Source organism: Centroberyx gerrardi, chromosome 24 (assembly GCF_048128805.1).
Source record: "Centroberyx gerrardi isolate f3 chromosome 24, fCenGer3.hap1.cur.20231027, whole genome shotgun sequence".
In the NCBI taxonomy this organism is placed as follows: domain Eukaryota; kingdom Metazoa; phylum Chordata; class Actinopteri; order Beryciformes; family Berycidae; genus Centroberyx; species Centroberyx gerrardi.
In genome coordinates, this window is record NC_136020.1 from 10,075,653 (window position 1) to 10,094,980 (window position 19,328).

The 19,328-nt window shown below is 46.3% G+C and overlaps 1 protein-coding gene across 1 annotated transcript in view; it reads right to left on the minus strand.

Annotated features, from left to right (window-relative positions):
• sema3aa (sema domain, immunoglobulin domain (Ig), short basic domain, secreted, (semaphorin) 3Aa) overlaps positions 1-18,863 on the minus strand; it is a 20,202-nt gene extending 1,339 nt beyond the window's left edge. Inside the window, exons 1-16 of the mRNA XM_078281890.1 lie at positions 18,705-18,863; positions 16,928-16,990; positions 13,397-13,516; positions 12,301-12,391; positions 12,090-12,209; positions 9,907-10,049; positions 9,556-9,670; positions 9,371-9,440; positions 6,614-6,758; positions 6,291-6,510; positions 5,628-5,719; positions 5,471-5,512; positions 5,076-5,233; positions 2,632-2,699; positions 2,387-2,535; positions 1-1,741 (exon numbers count right to left, since the gene is read on the minus strand). The exon at positions 1-1,741 is cut by the window's left edge and continues 1,339 nt beyond it. Of these exons, the coding sequence (XP_078138016.1) occupies positions 1,010-1,741; positions 2,387-2,535; positions 2,632-2,699; positions 5,076-5,233; positions 5,471-5,512; positions 5,628-5,719; positions 6,291-6,510; positions 6,614-6,758; positions 9,371-9,440; positions 9,556-9,670; positions 9,907-10,049; positions 12,090-12,209; positions 12,301-12,391; positions 13,397-13,516; positions 16,928-16,990; positions 18,705-18,863 (2,487 nt within the window). The 3' untranslated portion in view covers positions 1-1,009. The remainder of the gene's footprint in view (positions 1,742-2,386; positions 2,536-2,631; positions 2,700-5,075; positions 5,234-5,470; positions 5,513-5,627; positions 5,720-6,290; positions 6,511-6,613; positions 6,759-9,370; positions 9,441-9,555; positions 9,671-9,906; positions 10,050-12,089; positions 12,210-12,300; positions 12,392-13,396; positions 13,517-16,927; positions 16,991-18,704) is intronic.
• Between the last annotated feature and the right edge of the window lie 465 nt (positions 18,864-19,328).

Sequence of the window (19,328 nt, forward strand, 5' to 3'; positions counted from 1 at the left end):
GGGTGGAGAGGGTCATGATGAAGCACTTTTTCTGCACCAAGGCATGACTTTGCAGTTTTGCATGTAATAATGCTTCTATTCGTTTCCAAACAACGTGAGGTTGCGCTGATGCGGATCACCGGCCCGACAAAATAAACCAGCCTCCTTTTTCGACCGCTGAACTTTTGACCTAGAAGCGCAAGCTGTGTGTGTCTGCGCCTCAAGTGCTCTCGGTGAATCAGAACGCTCCAAACTGTGATCCACTGCACAGTTCCCTCCTCGAAAAGGTGCTGCTGTTGCTCTGTTGTCGCTTCAGTGACTTGAAAGACTAGGCGGCAGGTTCTTTTATCCTCATGGACAGTTCATCCAAGTAAGAGTTTTTAATCCATTCAATGTACACAATCTTGCGGTTCACATGCTCAGGTCAAAGAGGGCGGGTTGCAGTGAATGTACATTTCTGCTTCCATAAACGTCCATATATCTATAAATGTCTCCAGAATTGTCCTCTCAACGCATTAAGTCCATCTGCTTAACAAGTAGGTATTACAGTATATATGGAACACATAATATCCTCACTAAACATGAACAGCTCCATTTTTGTCCCAGTCTTATTTTAGTAGCTTATGTACAGGAGGGCTATGTGTCCGCCAGGCAACCAGCCATATCCTCACACATTTACAGTATGCATTCCAGTTTTTCAGTCCTGTTCGTCGTCAGCGTCCTCTTCACAGGTTGTGTGCGTTTGTGTACGTGTGCGTCTTTGAATGAGAGCCTTCTTTACTGTAACCGCATGGGCGCATTTACGTATTTCTACCTAAAAAGTCTGTTTTCGGTTATTAATGTTTTTTTTGTTCTGGCTGCAGTTATGGAGAATTCACTGGATGGTTCATTGGATGCACAATCTATAGAATGTGTATGTGTGGATGCATGGGTTTGTGCTTGTGCGTGTGCATGTGTGTGTGTGTGTGTGTGTGTGTGTGTGTGTAAATCTGGTTGTATGTGTGCATCTCATCTCTGCGCTCAGCTTTCCTCAGACGCTACGTGGGGGTCTTTGGAGCTCATGGGTCCTCCTGTTGCGTCCCTTCTTATTTTCCTGCATCCGTCTCCACTTGGCTGTGTGCTGGGTGTTCGCCCGAGACCCCCCCATAACCTGGGACCCAGCCAGGCTGCCCTGCCCCTTCTGGCCATTTTGGGCCCTCTGGTTGTTCTTAGGTGCCTGTCCGCTCACCGTACCCAGGTTTGGTTGAGCTTTCTGGGCGTTCTGGCTCCGCGCCGCCCCTTCCCCTGTCGAGGCTCCGGCCTGGACCCTTGGGCTGCTCTGTGGTGGACCGCCCTGCTGCTTCTGGGCGTTGGGAGCCATGGCTTTGGGCCTTAACGCAGAGCTGGGACCGCCGGCACTGTCAGGTTTACCCTGACCGTTGCCGTTGGGTACCTTCACACGCTTCTGTTTGCGCTCTTTCCTCCAAACGCGATCGCAGAACTCCTCCACGCTGTTGAGGTCCGGGTGGTCCAGGAGAGACAGGAAGTCTCGGTACCACAGCCTGTGTTTGGCCGAGTGACCTACGCCACCGCTTGCCCCGGGAAGTCCAGGTAAGATGTCACCCAGCCTCTGGGTGGGGATGACCTGGAGGTTGAGGCGCAGCAGGGGCTGGATGAAGCCGTGTTCGACGGCGTGGCAGTGGTAGACGCCCGTGTCGGACTGCGTCAGACTGCGGATCAGCAGGCCCTGCTCCGTACGAAGCACCCGGTCATCTAGCTTGATCTGAGAGATGGAGAGAGAAGAGAGAGAGAGAGAGAGAGAGAGAGAGAGAGAGAGAGAGAGAGAGAGAGAGAGAGAGAGAGAGAGAGAGAAAAGGGGCAGGGTGGGTAGAACACGAGAACAGAAAGTTCAGTACAAGCAAGACAAATATAGCCACAATATAAGCTCAGCCAAATGTATTCACTTACATCATAGGGTCAAAAGTCAATCTAAACATCCACACCCTCAGGTTTCCTCCCTATCTAGGTCACCGAGGTCAAAGGTCAAATAGGTTATGGGTCATAGGTCAGTAAATGATAACACAGAGGAAAGGTGTTCCCCTCGGCAGGGAGAGGATGTTTGCCTGCAGCAATCTAATTAGTATGAAATAGATACCAGTGCAGATAGAGATGTGCGTGTGTGTGCGTGTGTGTGTGTGTGTGTGTGTGTGTGTGTATGTGTGTGTGTGAGTGTGTGTGTGTGTGTGCGTTACTATCAGCCAGCACCACGGTGTATAAATACATTGTGCAGATGAGCCATTAAGCAGGGAAGCAGCAATAGACATATTTACATTCAAATACAAATTATATATCTTCTAGCAAGTCACATACTTTTAGGAGGATTGGAATCGGAATTGACTCTCTTACACACACACACACACACACACACCTCATGCTTGCGATCGTCGTTGGGCCTCTGCAGCTGCCAGTAGATGAGGGCTCTCTGAGACTTGGGGCTGCACTCCAGGAACATACTGCTGTTCTCCACGCCGTACACACTCCTGTCCTCCACGCTGCCTCCTAGCCCGTCCATGTCATCTACACACACCCAGACATATGCACACAGAAATGAGAGACGCGTGGCAAGAAGACAAGAGTGTGTGCGTTTTTACATTTGTTAAGTCATTAATGTACCGTGATGCTGAAGGTCGGAGCACTGGGACAGAGGGTCTCCGTTCCTGATGTCCTGCCGTCTGGTTCTCCTGTGAAGAGAACATAATGAAATCAATTTCTTTTTGTTTAAACTTTTTATTGAGGAATATAGAGTAAAATAATGACATTCCTGGTATCCGAGACTTTTCACAGCAATTATTCCAAGCATAGAAGGAAAAAAAACAGTGGAATACCCTAATGTTCCCCTCATTTCTACTCCCTAACGCGCAATCTCACCCGTGTTCCTCTGTGGAGGAAACGAGTAATGTAATCAAATGTATGCCTTGAGGCTGGCGTCAGCATAGGGGTTAGAGAAGCGGGCGTGTAACCAGAAGGTCACCGGTTCAAATCCCTGGCCCAGCTGGCAGGGAGAAGTGAATGAGAAATGCTCTCTCCTCCCTCAACAGCTAACTTTACGATTCCCTTGAGGAAGGCCCCTTAACTACTCCAAAATGGTCAAGGAATACACTTGGTCACATATACAGATAGTTGTGCTATTTATTTTTAACCAGTAGGGGGCAATGTTACCTAACGGCGTCCTACATTCACCTTCCAACTCTAGTGGATTCAGGAATAGAAAAGGAGTGTTTATTCAACCTTCACTCCACTGCTAAATCACATGGGTGAAAGAACAACTAAACCCTGGCAGAATGTAGGAAACATAAACCTGTACGGCAATGAAACAATGTGCTTCACTGCCTGCTGATGAACCGTTATTATGAAACACATACAGTATTGTTTCGCCCTTGAAATCCCTTGTAAAACAGCCCCGCGCTCTGTCCTTTTCGACATGAGAGCCCCCTATGTCGTTCAGCGTTTTACTGCGACGGCGAGGCGTTTTCACAGCCCGGCTTTACTGGCTAACTGCGAATGTGTCTCCCCTAGTTCCTAGTTGTCTTGGTTCATGGCCGTGGTTAAAATCTTTGACGTGTGCTGTAAAAATCAGAGTGCAGAGAGAGCGAGGTAAGCCAAAGGTGCGGTGTCTCCCGTGTAGAGGGCTGGGAGGAAAGAAAGAAACAAAAAAGGGGAGAGAGGGGCAGAAAAAAAGTGGGGTGGCTAGAGGTAAAGAAGAAACAGATGGAATGAAATGCTGGGATAAGGAGGAGGGAGAGTGGTCAGTGTGTGTGTGTGTGTGTGTGTGTGTGTGTGTGCCCTACACCATGCCCTACCTCTCTAATTCAGCCCTTCTCTTTTGCATCCAAAGTATGGAGACACATATCCTCCCTTCTTTACTTTTCTTTGCATGTTGTACTGGATACTTGTCTGTCTCTTTTTACTCTCTCCCTCTCTGTCTCTCTCTCTCTCTCACACACACAGACACACACGTCCCTCTTCCGTAGATTTCCTGGGCTAACATTCCTGTCTTTTTGGCTGTCTGAGCACGTGCGGGGCCGGGTGTCTGGTTCTCATTCGGGGAGAGAGCGGCAGGGAAAATATTTGGAGTGGAGTGGAGTGGAGAGCTCTGAGGAGCCGGGCCTGGCCTTAACCATGGGGTGTGCCACCTCCTCTGTAACCCTGCCCAGCTCCAGTATACCCACTGGCCTACTTCTGATGGTGTGAGAAGTTCTGGATGAATGAGATGCTGGGGTGTAGTGCCGTGTGTGTGTGTGTGTGTGTGTGAGGGCCGTAGCGGTCAGCCTAATCCCGCTGGATGCAGCAGAGGGTAATTTGAGGGTGTGTATGTTCATACCTCCTGGCTGCAGGGTGAAGCGGTCAGACAGCTCCTGTTGGCTATAATTTGGTGTGTGTGTGTGTGTGTGTGTGTGTGTGTGTGTGCATGTGTCTGTGTGTGCTTGTGTGTTTGCATGTGTGTCTTTATGTATGTGTGTGTGTGTGTGTGTGTACATCTTGGCTGTAGGCTGCAGTGATCATGACTCTGTTACTGGCTGGGGCTGTAAGCCACGGTGCCGAATTTTACTTCTTGGCTGTGGAATGCAGCACCCACTTAGCTTGTGTGTGTGCGCGCGTGTGCACATTTAATTGCCGTGTTTTTGTGCCTGTGTAATTTACTTTCGAGATTACTTCCATGTTTGGATGTTTCGGCATGTACTGTGTATCCACCACGCACCTACACTGGATCACAGCACATGCAAATGGGGCAGAAGTAGCCTAGAGGTTAGAGGGACGAGGTTGTCAAAGACCAGCTGGGGAAATCTGTCTGGGGAGGGTGAATGGGTGAAAGCTCTCCCTTTCATCGACAACTGCGCTCGAGCTGCCCTGGAGCAAGGCACTTACACCCAATTGCTCCAGTGGAGCTGCTCAACAGCAGGCTGTAGCTATACTGGACAGCTCCCAGGTGTGAATGTGTGTGACGGTGTAAATATGAGGCAGGGTGTTGCTGAAAAAGAGCATGCATGCTCGGCAAACCCTCGCTGGATAAATAAAGGTTAAAGAAAAACATTTGGTTTGTGTATGCGTGCTCCTACCTCTTGGCAGTGGGAAAGTATCTGGAGCACTCGGTGCCGTCCCAGGCGCAGTACGGGTCTCGGGCCAGACAGCACTCAGCACAGGCTTTCCCGTACACCTCGCAACGGTGCAAAGGCATCTGTGATACACCCAGGCCCGAGCCGAGGTACAACTGTTGCTGTAGGAGCCAAAGAAACAATAAAGACGTAAAAAATGAGTGTTCCTGTGTGGCTCACTTGGATGGTTCTGTGTAGGAAGGAGGAGGTTGTGGGTTTGATTCCCAGTGGGCAATCTGGTCTCTGGATATCCCTGTTTGCTTCATGGCCTAGCATACTTAAAATATATTATCCTTTTTATGGTTTCTCTTGGACTTGTACTCTTGTCAACTAGATTATGTGTGAAAACAAGTCCTTACCTGCTTGGTGGACAGCTCCATAGCAGTAATGGGAGTTGGCTCCTGCAGAAAACAAATAAACCACATTTAGCACCACATCTACTGACATTGTCAATTCTAATAGGACTTCAACTTCACAATCTGTGTTGCACTCTGTTCCCATGAGTGAACGGCGTACCCTGAAGACAGTCATCTCCTCCAGCACCACCTCCTCCAGGTCATGCCAGCTCTCTCTGGGGATGGTCACCACCTTCAGCACCGTACCCATGTCTGAGAGACAGGAGACAGACAGGTATATAAAACTCTTGTATGGCTATGAATGAACTTCGTGGTTTATTAGCGAGGCAATTCATTATGTAAAGGTCCAATCTGTGACCGGTCCCCGGACCTGCTGCACCAGTATACATAGTATGCAATTGGGTTGAAAAGATTTTTTTTACTATGAAATTTATTGTCTGACCTTTTTTTCTATATGGTAAAACATGTTTGTAAATACTGGAATTTTGTAATGAGTAATGATGGGTTAAGAAAGATCCAAAAAATCTATTTCATGTCATTATTCAGGAATATTTGTGAAATTGCCAAAAAATGTAGATGACCAAATAAAGTGCTGACTGTCTATAATATAGAAAGTATTTGAGCAGTATCCATAGAGTTGCTATGTATCACATTTGCTTTTCACTTGACAGCTAAAAAAATACAATAAAATGTAACTTGTATTCTATCGGAATAATATTTCAACAAATACAGAAATCTACTGATAAGAAAAAAACAGTTACCAGTGTACAGCCTGGCATATTAAAAAGTGCTGAGGCACTGTGTGATGTGTGAAGCTGTGTACCTGTGCCGATGAACATGACATCGTACTGTCCGTCCTCTGCCTCCACTCTGTCCACCACCAGCTGGGAGAACTGGTAGTCCACGTCTGTCCGAACCACGATGGGACGGCCCCCCATTGGGTGCACTGGGTTGTACATGGCCGGGTGGCCCCTGGCGAAGGTGATGACATCATCGGGCAGGTCCTTGGTGGAGTCGAAACCTCCGAACGTCTTACTGGGGCACTGAGAATGAGACCGAATCGCATACAGTTACATTTGAGAACGACAACTTTCTATGCTCAGAACTTTTCTACATTTATGGCCAATTGCTTGTATGGAGACTCACAGTTCCAGGCCGGGGGTAGGGCACCCTCCCTTGGAAGGGCACCCACTGGTAGTTGGGTCCGTCTCTGTGAGCGTAGGGACCCAGGAAGACCCTCCTGATGTCTGCCATGTTGTACATACACACTGCTGAGCCTTTAAAGATGTTACTGCGGAGGAAGAGACAGCAGTGGAAAATGGAGAAGGAAAGAAAGAGGGCGCGGTTGAAGGGAGGGAGGGAGGGAGAAGACGGTGAAGGACAGAATAAAGAAAGAGGACAGAGAGAGCCAGAGAGAGAGAATTCATAAATGATGGGTCACAAGACAGGGATTAGGCACTTGTGAAATACTGTAGAAAGACAACAAAATGACCCTTCAGCACACAAAAGACAGAAGGGAGAAAGGTTGTCATCAGTTAACTATGGGATGACAGATTGGAACTTCTCTCTGATTGCTTCCAGCCTCCTGAGAACGGACAGGAATTTGGGCACACCACCAACAAAACAGGAGACCTGGTTCAGAGCATATTTGAAACCGCTTCCAATATTTTGTGAGCGTTCGCTTGAGCCTGCTTAGAGAGCCAGATGGATGGGTTTTGCACTTACTGGCCAGGCAAGGTCCAAACCAGGCAAGGTCAATCAATCACACAAAAAGGAATTGATGGGGATTTTCTTTCAAACTGTGTTTTGTCCCAGGTCAGCCAAAAGACAGCAATCTGGGCCATGACTCATTCAAGTGGAGAATTTGGGCGTTCCAAAAGAATATTCCAAGATATATATTCCACAAGAGCTATTAAGTATCTGCGTGGAGATTGTGACAAAGTGACCTGGCCGACTGCAATCTTTGAGCATCCCAAGTCCATAAATACTTTTGGAATTGAATTGGATGAAGACTTTTAACCTCTGGAAAACGTATCAAGACTTGGAACAACGCTTGGGAATGGATAATCCTTTATACATTATTGATTATCTGCTGTAAATTGCAATGTTAAAAATCATCTCCTGAAGTTCATCAAAGACTCCTATAATTTGTTTAAATTTTGTGCTGTGAATAATTTTGCAAGCGTCACTTTTTACAATCATGGCTCTTATTTTGGACACAAAATCGAACGCTTCAGTAACAGATGAACATTGAGTAGGGACGTCCTTTGTCTTACCGACTGCAAAGGGAAGTTGTATCAGAGTAAGTAGTGATGCGGACGGCATACAAACAACCAACAGTAGTCACCAAAGCACGGAAGATGAATGGATTAGCATTTGTAAATGTTAATTACAGAGAAATTCAATTAACTGCAGGGGCATAAAAAGACACTCCAATGTCTATGCCTGGGGAGAAGGGCGAACATGTGCTTGTGCTGATACACACACTTTGAGAGAAAGAGAGAGAGAGAGAGAGAGAGAGAGAGAGAGGGAGGGAGGGAGAGCAAGAGACAGACAGAGAGACACACATTCAGTCAACCCTATCTCATACACACACATGCTTCCACATGCACACATACACTCACATAGATGCAACTCACAAAAACACACACACACACATACACACACACACGCCCACGAACAGGGGCACAATCAAACATTGATCTGTCAGTGGCAGCTTCTATGTGCCTCATTAAGCGGCGATATTAAAAGCCGGTCCCTCTGAATCCCCGCTCTATTCATCTCTGAAAACCGGCCACTTAGAAAACCAATTAAACCACTCTAATTCCTCAAAGCCCCATAATTGAATTTTCAAGCGTGCATGTGTGCGTGTGTGTGTGTATGTATGTGCGGGTGTGCAGGTGGGTGTGTACGTGCGTGCTCGCCGCCGCACACCGACCCCTCGATTTGAATGCGTTCCAGAAAGCTGAGAAAACCCATACGGGCCCGGCGACGCGAGGCGGCTGCCAGTGTGCGTTAGCTAGCGCCGTCGTTCTATTCAGCCTGTCTTATCATTAGCGGTGATTGATGGTGAAGTGTTTGTCCTCCTTTCAAAGCGGTTCAGAGACACTAGCGGACACAAAGTCCCCCACCCTCCCGAATGCAAATGCATCATCATCATGATAAGTGCCGCCATCTGTGCCGTTTCAGCTCACTTATCTGCCTTGCCCCATGCCTTCACCTCGCCGTACGCTTCAATAGAACCACACCCGGCCTCTCAACCCCCCCCCCCCCCCCCCCCCCCCAAATTCAAGGCTGGGGCGGTGGCCAGGGGAGAGGAGCGCGTTCCTGCTGAGCGAGGATCATGTTTCCCCCCCCCCCCGCGCTCCCTCCTGTTCCGTAATCTGATTTCCCTCCAAGCCTCTGCCAAGGTTTCAATGAAAACGGGGGACAGGTAGCGGGGAGCAGGGGGAATCGGCTAAAAGCAATCTCCAATCTGAGCGGCGAGACTCGGGGCGGGGGTTCCAGACGGGGGAAAGCGACCGTAAGACACCTGTAAGTGGATTACGGGATGGGGGAGCGCTGTCTGGGAATTCGCCGGGGCGCGCCTGGTCGCTCGCCTCCTTTCCGAGTCATTACGAATGGTTAGGAAATTACGGATAGAGGGATGGGATGAAGAACAAGAAAAGAAGGAATCCATGAAGGGAAACAAGGAGCATGTGTGTTTTTCATATACAGAGGAAATAACTTGTCCAGGATGGTTGCCCGCTGAATATATCAACTCCTTCTGATCTCCTAGCAACAAAACAACAAAACAGATATGATACTACCAGCGCCTGTCCGTGTCCTGCATGCTATTTGAGAATTGGAGCCCTTGAACGCACATTTGGAGCTTCTAATGAACAGATCTGGATATGAAGGTACCTGGATGTGGTGAAAACAGCGTAGATGACCGGATTCTTTGGATCCTTGGAGCTCATGAGAAACACATCCTCTGAAAATACAAAACAACATCAAATCAGTAAACTTTTGGGGTCTTTCAACAGCCGAGCATTTGAAAGAGAATCTGATTCTGTCACACACACACATTAACAGACGTAAAGACTTACGCAGCTCGTCAAAGTGTGTATCAATGCCGTTGGCCCCCGGCACTGAGCACATTAGCCGGGCCTTGAGGAAGGTGGTCCACTTGTTCACCAGACTCCTGTGACCTCCCTGGTCATTCTGCATAACAGACACACACACATTCTTATAATAACAACATCAACGCATGCAGTTATATCTGCAAGAGAATGTAGATATGTGAGAAATTCAGATTCAGAATACAGTCTTTCCATTGCAACAGTGAACTGTAATAGGGACTTTGGTCATGTGGGATGTGACATATTCATATTCTTTCACTTCAGGGGTGTATGTTAGTTTGTGTGTGTGTGTGTGTGTGTGTGTGTGTGTGTTGTTACCTTACACAGTTGTCCTATCCTGGCGATGGTAGCCTTGCCAGTGTGCTCCCCGTCCATGGCGTTCTCTTTGAAAAACAGGAAGATCTTATCGTCTTCGGGGTTGTCACTCTCTGGGATCAAGTTTACCCCCACAAACCTGGGGTCTAGAGGGCAGACATGCACACACACACACACACACACACACACATGTAAACACACGTTCATACATACACAGAGAAAAAGAATAAAGCTGAGAAACATCACACACAGTGAATATGCAGTACATGACAGAGTTAAGGCACTTACTAAAACACGCCTAAATAATTTATGCGTAAACACTCAGAAAAAGACAAACAGAATCACACACCTACACAAAGACCATTTTACAATCCAACCAATATCCCAAGGAGCATCCTGTCACTTCTATTTTACACCTCAGAAAACAATCCACCGTAATATTCTGCAGTCACGGCCCAGTAATACCAGCCATGCACTTTACACCCTGGTGTTACAGTATCTCACTTTACCCCAACCAAGCGCTCCAAGTCCAAATCCCACATAACCCCCGTCTCCAGCCCACATCCTCACAAACACACATGGCTCCGATTGTACCGGGTAATACTTGAATAAATCTATCTCGGCTTCGGGCGCGAGAGGAAATCAAAACTAAACGAGCGAGCCGGGGCCTTAGGCTTGGATATCCCCGGCCTGAGGGGCGTAAGGGTTGAGGAAAAGCGGTCGCAGTCACTGAGGCGTCGTCACGCGTAAAACGAGCCCGTGTCTAAGAGCTAGGGGGTTAGCCGGAGAGAGAAACAAGCAGTGCCATGTTACGCCTCTACGGCTGTTTGGTAGGATATAGAGTAGCTGTGAAAAGGGAGAGTGTGGCCAAAGTGGGAAGCAGATTTATAAGCGCTGTGCGGGTGCGAGACCTTCGGTATGAATCATGTGTACCGCACACACACTTCATACCTCTATTGAATGTGTGCCATTCAATATGGACATTCATAAATTCAACATGTGCATGCGCTCGCGTACACGCAAAACACACACGCTGCCGCCAGCGTCGCCATTGAGGTCATACAATTCATTACATTTAATTCCCAACAAAAGGCCACTTCATTCAATGGAGATTTAATCCAACCTCAATGTCAGCGAGTGTTAAAAGATGGAGAAGAGTGTAAATAAATGGCATGAATCGAGTCTAGCAAAGCCAGGGTTTAACCCTAAATCCTTTTGAAGTGCATACTCATTTTAGAATCAACAGCTATTAAGGATTCATTCCCAAGTTTCTCTCTTGTTACATTTGAGTACCATGTAACCTCGTTGATAAAGGCTCAATAGAATATCCCCATCCCGGTAATCCATGCAATTACAATCCCTCCTTTGTGGAGGAGCAGTCGGATTTTGCCGGGGCGAATGGATGCAGTCCCTGGCGTATTTGTTTGAACAGGGTGAATAGATAGATGGGGATTAACGTGGGCACAATACCTTTTCCCTTTTAAATCGCTCTTTATGAATATGTCATAGCAATCAGCACTGCAGAGACGAGTGTTTGTGTGTGTGTGTGTGTGTGTGTGTGTGTGTGTGTGTGTGTGTGTGAGTGTTTTGAGGGTGCTTATTGGGGGAGGGTGGTGGACTGAGGAATTTGACTCCGCAACAGGAAAACAGCTGAGAGCGGATTAGTTCTGTGGGAAAGAGGGGAAAAGGATGGCCTGGCTTGGGGGAAAGGTTCAAACTGACCTTTTGTGGCTCCCTAAGTCCTGCACGGTGCCGACAGATAGCCAGACAGGCTGGACAGTCGGTAACCCGCACTGCTGCACTAATCTTACTAGCACAGGCAAATCCACTGACTTTGTGAATGGGGCTCTGATATCGATGTCTGCATATGAATGGAGATGATTGGAGGGTCGAGGCTCGTGAAAGGTTTTAAAAGACCTAATGCTTCAAAGTCCATTGAATAGCTCAATGGTGTTCTTTCTCCCCCAAAAATGGCCAATCACAGGGGTTCACTGCCAAGAAAAGCTAGATCATACAAAACACAGTTCAGCTTTCATCAGAAGAATGTATTTTGGAAGGGAGAATGAAGGTTTCCACAAAGTCTAGTTTCCCACCATTGTCATACTTTCTCCACTCGCTACTGAGGACAAATTTACACTTGCCCAGACTGAAAATAGCTAAAACCTTCATCTGAATTTTTTTTTTACCATTCAGCCATCTTGAATCATGCTGCTCCGTCCTGATTGGATGATGATCTCCCAGGGTACGGAAGATAGCAAAGTCCCTTCCCATGAAGTCAGCAGATGTGCCAGAGTACAGCTCTCCATCTGCCAAAGACAAGGTAGAGTTAGTAACAAATCACCAGCCGGAGGTAAATGTGTACTTCCTGGCACCAATCACAACAGAGATCAAACTCACCAATCAGGAGTGAGGCTGAGAGCATCTTGGGGTCATAGGGGCTTTTCCCGCGGCCATTCTCGAAATGTGATTCCAGTCGAAAGATGTTGTCCTGGGGTGGAAAGGGTCGAAGTTCAAAACGAGGCCATTGGAAGCCCAATTAAGCCACGCTAAAAGTACATTTATAGGCCGTGTCTCAAATTACCCCATATTCTCCTTATAGCACACTATTTTTGGTGAGATGCACCACAACCGAACATGAGCAATAATACACAAATATGTATTTACACTGCTCCATCTAACCCAACTGAGCTCAGTTCTGCTCTGGCTACCAATCATCAATAGTGACTGCAACTGTGCACTGGACAGACATAATGGGGAAGAGTGTGGGATCACGCATTACAGACACAGATCACCACTGGAGTCTTTGAATATATTAAGAGTGGCCGCGAAAGAAAGCTCTAATTCACTCCTGTTTCTTTGAATCAGTGACTGACAACACCATTTTAAACTCTAGCGAACACATGCAGGGCAGCCTATGTTGCAAACCAGCATGGTGCGCACACTCATCCCCCTCCCCATTGTTGGACTGCTGAACCCATGCTGGTACATTGATTAACCTGTAGACCTTTATCAAGATGACTGATTAAACTTTTATGTAAGGGAGAGGTTGTTTAATTTCCGACGACTGATGTCGGACCGTGTAATGACCGCTTTCTCGCTTCGCACAAAAGGAAACACTGATGAGAAGATAACAATCAATGAAGGGAATGAATACTGCTGCGCTTGACAAAAAGAGGAGAAAACCTTTTGTGCGTGTGCGTGTGTGTGCGTGTGTGTGTGTGCATCAGCATGTGTCTGAGAGTGTGCACAAATGAATGCACACATACACAGTGCAGTCAATGTACACAGTTGCAGTGTAGGAATTCTTTATAGGGGAACTAATATTGGACAAACTTTCTCTCCCATTACTGTACTTCTGCAGCCTTGTGTGACGTTTCATAACACATTGATAGATGCCCAATCAGAATTACATTACCTTCCACATATATTGATATGACACTAATGAAACATGTTTAAACCAGCATCCATGCACCTCTGTGTAACCATGTCTTACCTCTGCCCTCTTGCCCATTTCCAAAAAAGCACAGATGGGGTGGAAAGCCCCCGTGCCACAGATGTACAGGTGGGTCTGGTTGTACGGTTGGAGGACCCGGATGAAGTTAGAACACTCCTTCTGGAAAAGAGATAAAAGAGAGACAAGGAACTTCAAAACTCTAGTCTTTTCACTGAGACATACAGCAGGCAAAGAGATTTTAATACATTTGTGTATGCAATTTATGCCTGCATTTACAGTACGGAATAATCCTACTGAACAAAATGTACTATCCACCGAAGTTTAGTATATCAAAACTTATAGTCCTTTATGAAATAGCTTGCAAATGTTAGCAATGATCCCAAAACCACTCACTCACGCCTCCAAAACCATATAGTTTAAATAAAGTTTTATCCTTTAATAAGATGTAAAAGTTTTTTTAATAGGGACAAGCTCTGAGGAAATTCCATCTAAAAGCAGGGACTTTCCAGTTGGCTTGGAAATGACTTATGAAATTGAGTCGCGTTCAAGGAAATCCCACCTGTAAGTCGAATCAGGCAAATCCACCTCAGAGCTGTAATGATCCATATGTTTGGATTTACTGAGGGTATTTGGGTTGGATCCCCTGCACATGCTGATAGTCCCAGTGCTGTGAGACTGTTTATTACAGTGCTAATGAACAGGATTGGTTAATCTAGGGGGGTTATTAACAGCCTCGAGGAGCTGATTCGGGCCCATGTGTTTAAGACATTAGGCTGGGGCTTGCTTAATTATAAATACATGCTGAATATCCACCTAACAAATAAGCGCACGCATGCACAGGGGACGTTAAATCGCACACACATCACATGCATATACACACACACACACACACACACACAAATTCTCCCTCTTTCGTCCTCCCTCTCACACATGTATATCTCTTTAGCGGGTCAGTAAGAAAATAAAGACGGGCCATCTGTATCAACAATAGGTGTGTGTGTGTCCTGTCTGCAGACCCCTAAATCTCACGAACATTTCAACTTTGATGCCTCGACGATGTCCCTCATGTGAGAAGTAAATGGATATGAGGGGTCACTGAATTCAGGGTGGGGGTGACGACATTTTCCGTTTCAACCCAAAATCAACACCAGGATCACACAGTGCATTTCTTTTCCTAGAATTTGAATTTCCCGCTATTCAAAATGGCAGAAACTCATTCAAAATGATCTTGGGATTAAATCTGAGTGAATCTCGGTGACTAAACCTCAGTTCAGACATCCGGTCACTAAGGTGGAATACACATCATGTTATAACATGCTAGTAGTTTCTAACTGACCGAGCTGCGTTCAAGCATTCAACCCTTCAACCTATCATTAACCCGCAGTCCCAGCGAGTTCGCACAGTTCAGCCACAGTACTATCACCGGGTTCAAAGAGGAAGAACAAACTCTCTGCATGATGTCTAGCGGCTGATGCGAACCTCAGCTGAAGTAACCTCAACCCTGAACGTATGCGTGTGAGCCTATGTGTCCGTGTGTGTGCAACTTAATGACTTTACCCTGTGTGTTTCCTACCGTTGGAGGACCGACAGTGGAAGCAAACGTCCCCCTACATCATTCTCACACTCTTATTATGTGCATTTCACCCACTCCCATTAATCCCCCCCTAATGTCAAACCTGTTTAGGTTTTCACATGGCAGTCTTTATGTTAGACTCATTAGCTATGTGGTAGGTAGGTTGCACCTAAACACTGACAGACGCTAGTTATGCAAGTCACTCCAACATGCTGCGCTGTCTCGCCCCAGGTGAAAAATGGTTTCCCTGATCACAAACCATGTTATTATGTGAAAACCGCTACACCCACAGAGGATAAAGGAGTCATTATTGGATAAAATTAATGACTCTCTTTGGACTGGGTATAACTGATGACTTTCCATGGGGGAAATGGGTGGACAGATTTGTATGTGGGTTTGTATATATTTAGATGAGTTGAGTGATTTTTGAGTTTATACTGAGGTCTGTAATTGAATATGGAAAAAGTGTTGGAAATGTAGAATAGCCTTATTATTTCCCCTTTGATATATGTGATAGCTGGACAAATAGTAGGAAATTACATCAGGGCACGGGGACAGGACTCATTTAGGTACTTCATCGCGAATCCAAATCCACACACTGCTATCTGAGTCATTTTGTTCACTGAATCAAATGCAACAATCTGAGTCATGTTACACACTCATCGTGCCAAGGAGAATGATACAGCCATCAGGCATTTTTTGGAGGGGGCAGCTGTTACATTTGTTCTGCGGCCGTAAAGTGCGGTTTGGAGAAAATTCACGTCTCTTTGGGAGCTCTGAATGCTTCGGTAATGTCCTAATCAAGGCCTCTTCGTGCTGCGCTCCGTCTCGCCTCTCACCGCCTCATTTTCAAGGGTAAACATTTTCACAGCACGCAAATACCTCATCATTGTGTTTTGTGTGTCTTCGAGCTGCCAAAACACATTGCCTTTCCACAGTGCGAGGGAGCGAGTGTTTTCAGCGTGTAGCTGTGTGCTTGTGTGGTTGTGAATGTGTGTGTGTGTGTGTGTGTGTGTGTGAAACCCAAAAAGCTGGCAGTGAGTTACAGTCCAGTGGAACCTCTGTGATTTAGTGAGCGGACTATGTAATTCTGGATAATCCTAAGCCCTCCTCTCCCCTCGTCTGCCCTACACTGCAGACTCAACCAGCCGTGAAATTAAGATCAGATAGAACGCCGAGCGGGCCTATCCAAACAGCAACGCAACGATAACACACACACACACTAACACACTCGCACACGGACACAAAGCGGATGGCACATACGTGTTCGGCAAACTTGCGCAGGGTCGCACACGTGAGCTAACACCCTGCGTCAGATAACGGGAACTCAAACAATACGCTCCCCCATAAATATGCGTCCACACACACACACACACACACACACACACACACACACACACACACACTGAGACACACACACACAAACATACTCCCAACATAAAACTGTAGACTGTAGATCACAGCGAACAAATACCCGCTGAGGTAATGCATTGTTGCCCTTCTGGCACTGGCACATTGCGTACGCCTCAGTCAAACAAAACACTGTAAACCTGTGTGTGTGTGTGTGTGTGTGTGTGTCTGTGTGTGTGTATGGAGGGGTGGGGTTGGGGGTCTGCAGGTTGCGGCCAACAGAGAGTTCAGTCTGCCAGAGACATGATGCAGAGCTGAGAGAAGAAACGGCTACAGTCATTTTTATCTGAGGTACCTTCCTGCCTCTATAGTGCTATTGCGTTTAAATTTTTATGAAATAATACGTATCCAAAATGAATATTGTCCCTAATTTCCTTTGGTGGGTAGAGCTAATGAGCGGACATATTGGACAATTTAGAGTGCTGGATCCATTGTTATTGTTAAACATGTTATCATATTTAGAAAAATTGCAGGGGATTACATGGGAACAGTTTTCAACACAGGACAGCAATCAAATTTGCATACCAACGGCTGAAAGAGCTGTATGGAAGAAATCAAATGATGACGTCATCATCAAGGCAACTTACCCCAAGGTCTTTCCCTGCCCACTTGCATTCATCCCTCTTGGAGGGGGTGGCAGGCCACGCAATCTGTTGGGATGAGAGAGAGAGAAAGTCACAATACACCAGAGGAGGAGGGGAGAAACTTTCATGTTGTTACATGGAAGAGGAAGACAGTGAGTCAATGGAGTGAATCAGAGGAGAGCAGGATTCGTGTCATTCAAGGAGAATGCCTGGATTTGTCATAACCACGACTATTTTCACAATGAATGTTCAATTTATAAATTCACAGTATAAGCAGCGTCATATGCATAGTTTATATTGTTGCTTCACAGTTTACCAGCTTCTTTATTTACCACTGTATCCCTGGTCATGCTGTCAGCGATGTGTGTACAAGTGATGAATGAGGGATTGTCTTTTTATAGAGGAGAGATTGTATCAGAGTGGAGCAGTAGAAGGGTTCAGGTGTGTGTAGGCACACTGTAAGTGGAGGATGAATTGAAAATGATGAGAAACAAATTGAGTTCGGAAATGTACCGTGTCTATGTGAAATTGGACAGGATATGTCAGAAGAATATCGCTCTGAATATTTCTCTTGCATGTGTGTCCCTATATAAATTTTCATACAGCCTAAATGTGGGTTCTGCCACAAAGCGTGGCATTTGAAAGGTTTAACTCCTTTCTTAAGAAGAGTCACAGTTCAAATCCTGAGCATATGGTTTTACTTTCCACTTTAAATATGAAGGGAAAGCATGCTCTTTTCTGTACTTTGTTTGGAAGAGACAATGCTCAATGTCAAATAAATCATGGCTGTCTAGTGTCCTTAAGGCCTATCCATCTGTGTCCCCCAGTGTCACATAAAGTATAAGAACACATTACGAGTGTGCGTGTGCATGTGTGAGCTGTAATAAGTAGTGGAACAATCATTCACACAAAAATTGTGTGGGCTTAAGCTCACTTTTTTGCGGGCGACCACACAGGTGCAGATATATCCTGAGAATATATGCACACGCATGCACATGTATTACATCCATACAATACCTTTGCGTGTGCACCCACATGCACACAACACACATGCAAAGGCAGATATGTGGAGCGACACACACACACACAGACACACACACACCTACACACACACACAAACTCTTCATTCCTCATTCTATTCCTAGACTTTATCTTTCCTCTGGATCAGCTGAGTTTTCCTCTCTGGGGAATGTGCAATGCACATTTCAGGGTAATTACATTAGATTTGCTTAATCACTGCTTTTTGGCCCTTATCTTCTAATGACGCAAAGATCTGAATAAAAGAGTGAAAGGGAAAAAAAAGACACATCCGAGCCAAGGGCAAGAAGAATTCTGAGACTTGCTCTCTCTCTCTGCATCGACTATGTATTTTTCAGCACTTCGGTTCCTCTGCTCAGCTCGCTGCAGCCTGCAGGCAAGTCTGTGTCAATCTTGTGTGTCTATGATAGCGGGCTGAATCAGATAAAAAGACTGTTAACCTAGTGCAGGTGGAGTAATGGAATTATGAACGGCCGTGTCTGGACCAGGAGAGACAGAGGGAAGGAGGGAGGGAGGGAGGAAAAGAGGTTAGTAATGGACTCCAGAGGGAACAGAGAGAGGCGGTGGGGGAGGGAGAGAAGAGAAGAGGAGAGGAGAAGAAAAGAGAAGAGAAGAGAAGAGGAGAGAAGAGAAGAGAAGAGAGAAGAACATTAGAGTACATTTGATCAGAGAATGGGAAACAGAGAGAGAGATGGTAAAGACGCTCAAATAACACCTTGCAACTCAGAACTAGACAACCTACCTGCTTGTGGTCTCTATTGATGTTGACCAGGTCGAATGAGAAGATGTGGTCCTCGGCTCCGACCAATAGCCTCCCTCGCTCCTCATCCAATAGGAACGTGTCGTAGCTCGAGCTGTTGGCCAAGCCGTTGAAGGTTACGAGGTTACTGGACTCTAACATCTCTGGAAGAGAAGGAGGAGACGACAGAGTGGGTGTTGATCCGTGAATACGTGGAAATGGCCGACAGATGATTGAAAGACAGATGAATAGACAGATTGAAAACAAGGAAACATACAGCAGACACACCAAAGCACTTGCCAAAACTAAAATTGCACCTATTATGCCAAGTTTGTGCCAAAGATTTTAATTCTGAAGTCCTTTCATGTCAAGAATGCCTGATTGTATGAAATTAGAACTGCTTTTAGTGTTTCCTCAGTTCCTTATCTACTATGTATGTATGAGATAGAGAGTCACAGGCAGACACACACACATAAACATGCACACACACACACTCACATACAGACACACGTCAGTCAGGTATAGCGTGAGACCGCTGAGGTGAACACAGCATGACCCAATCAGAGGACACAGTTCAGACTGTTCAGCCGTGTGATTGGTTGAATAATTCATATGGAGTCAGGGCCA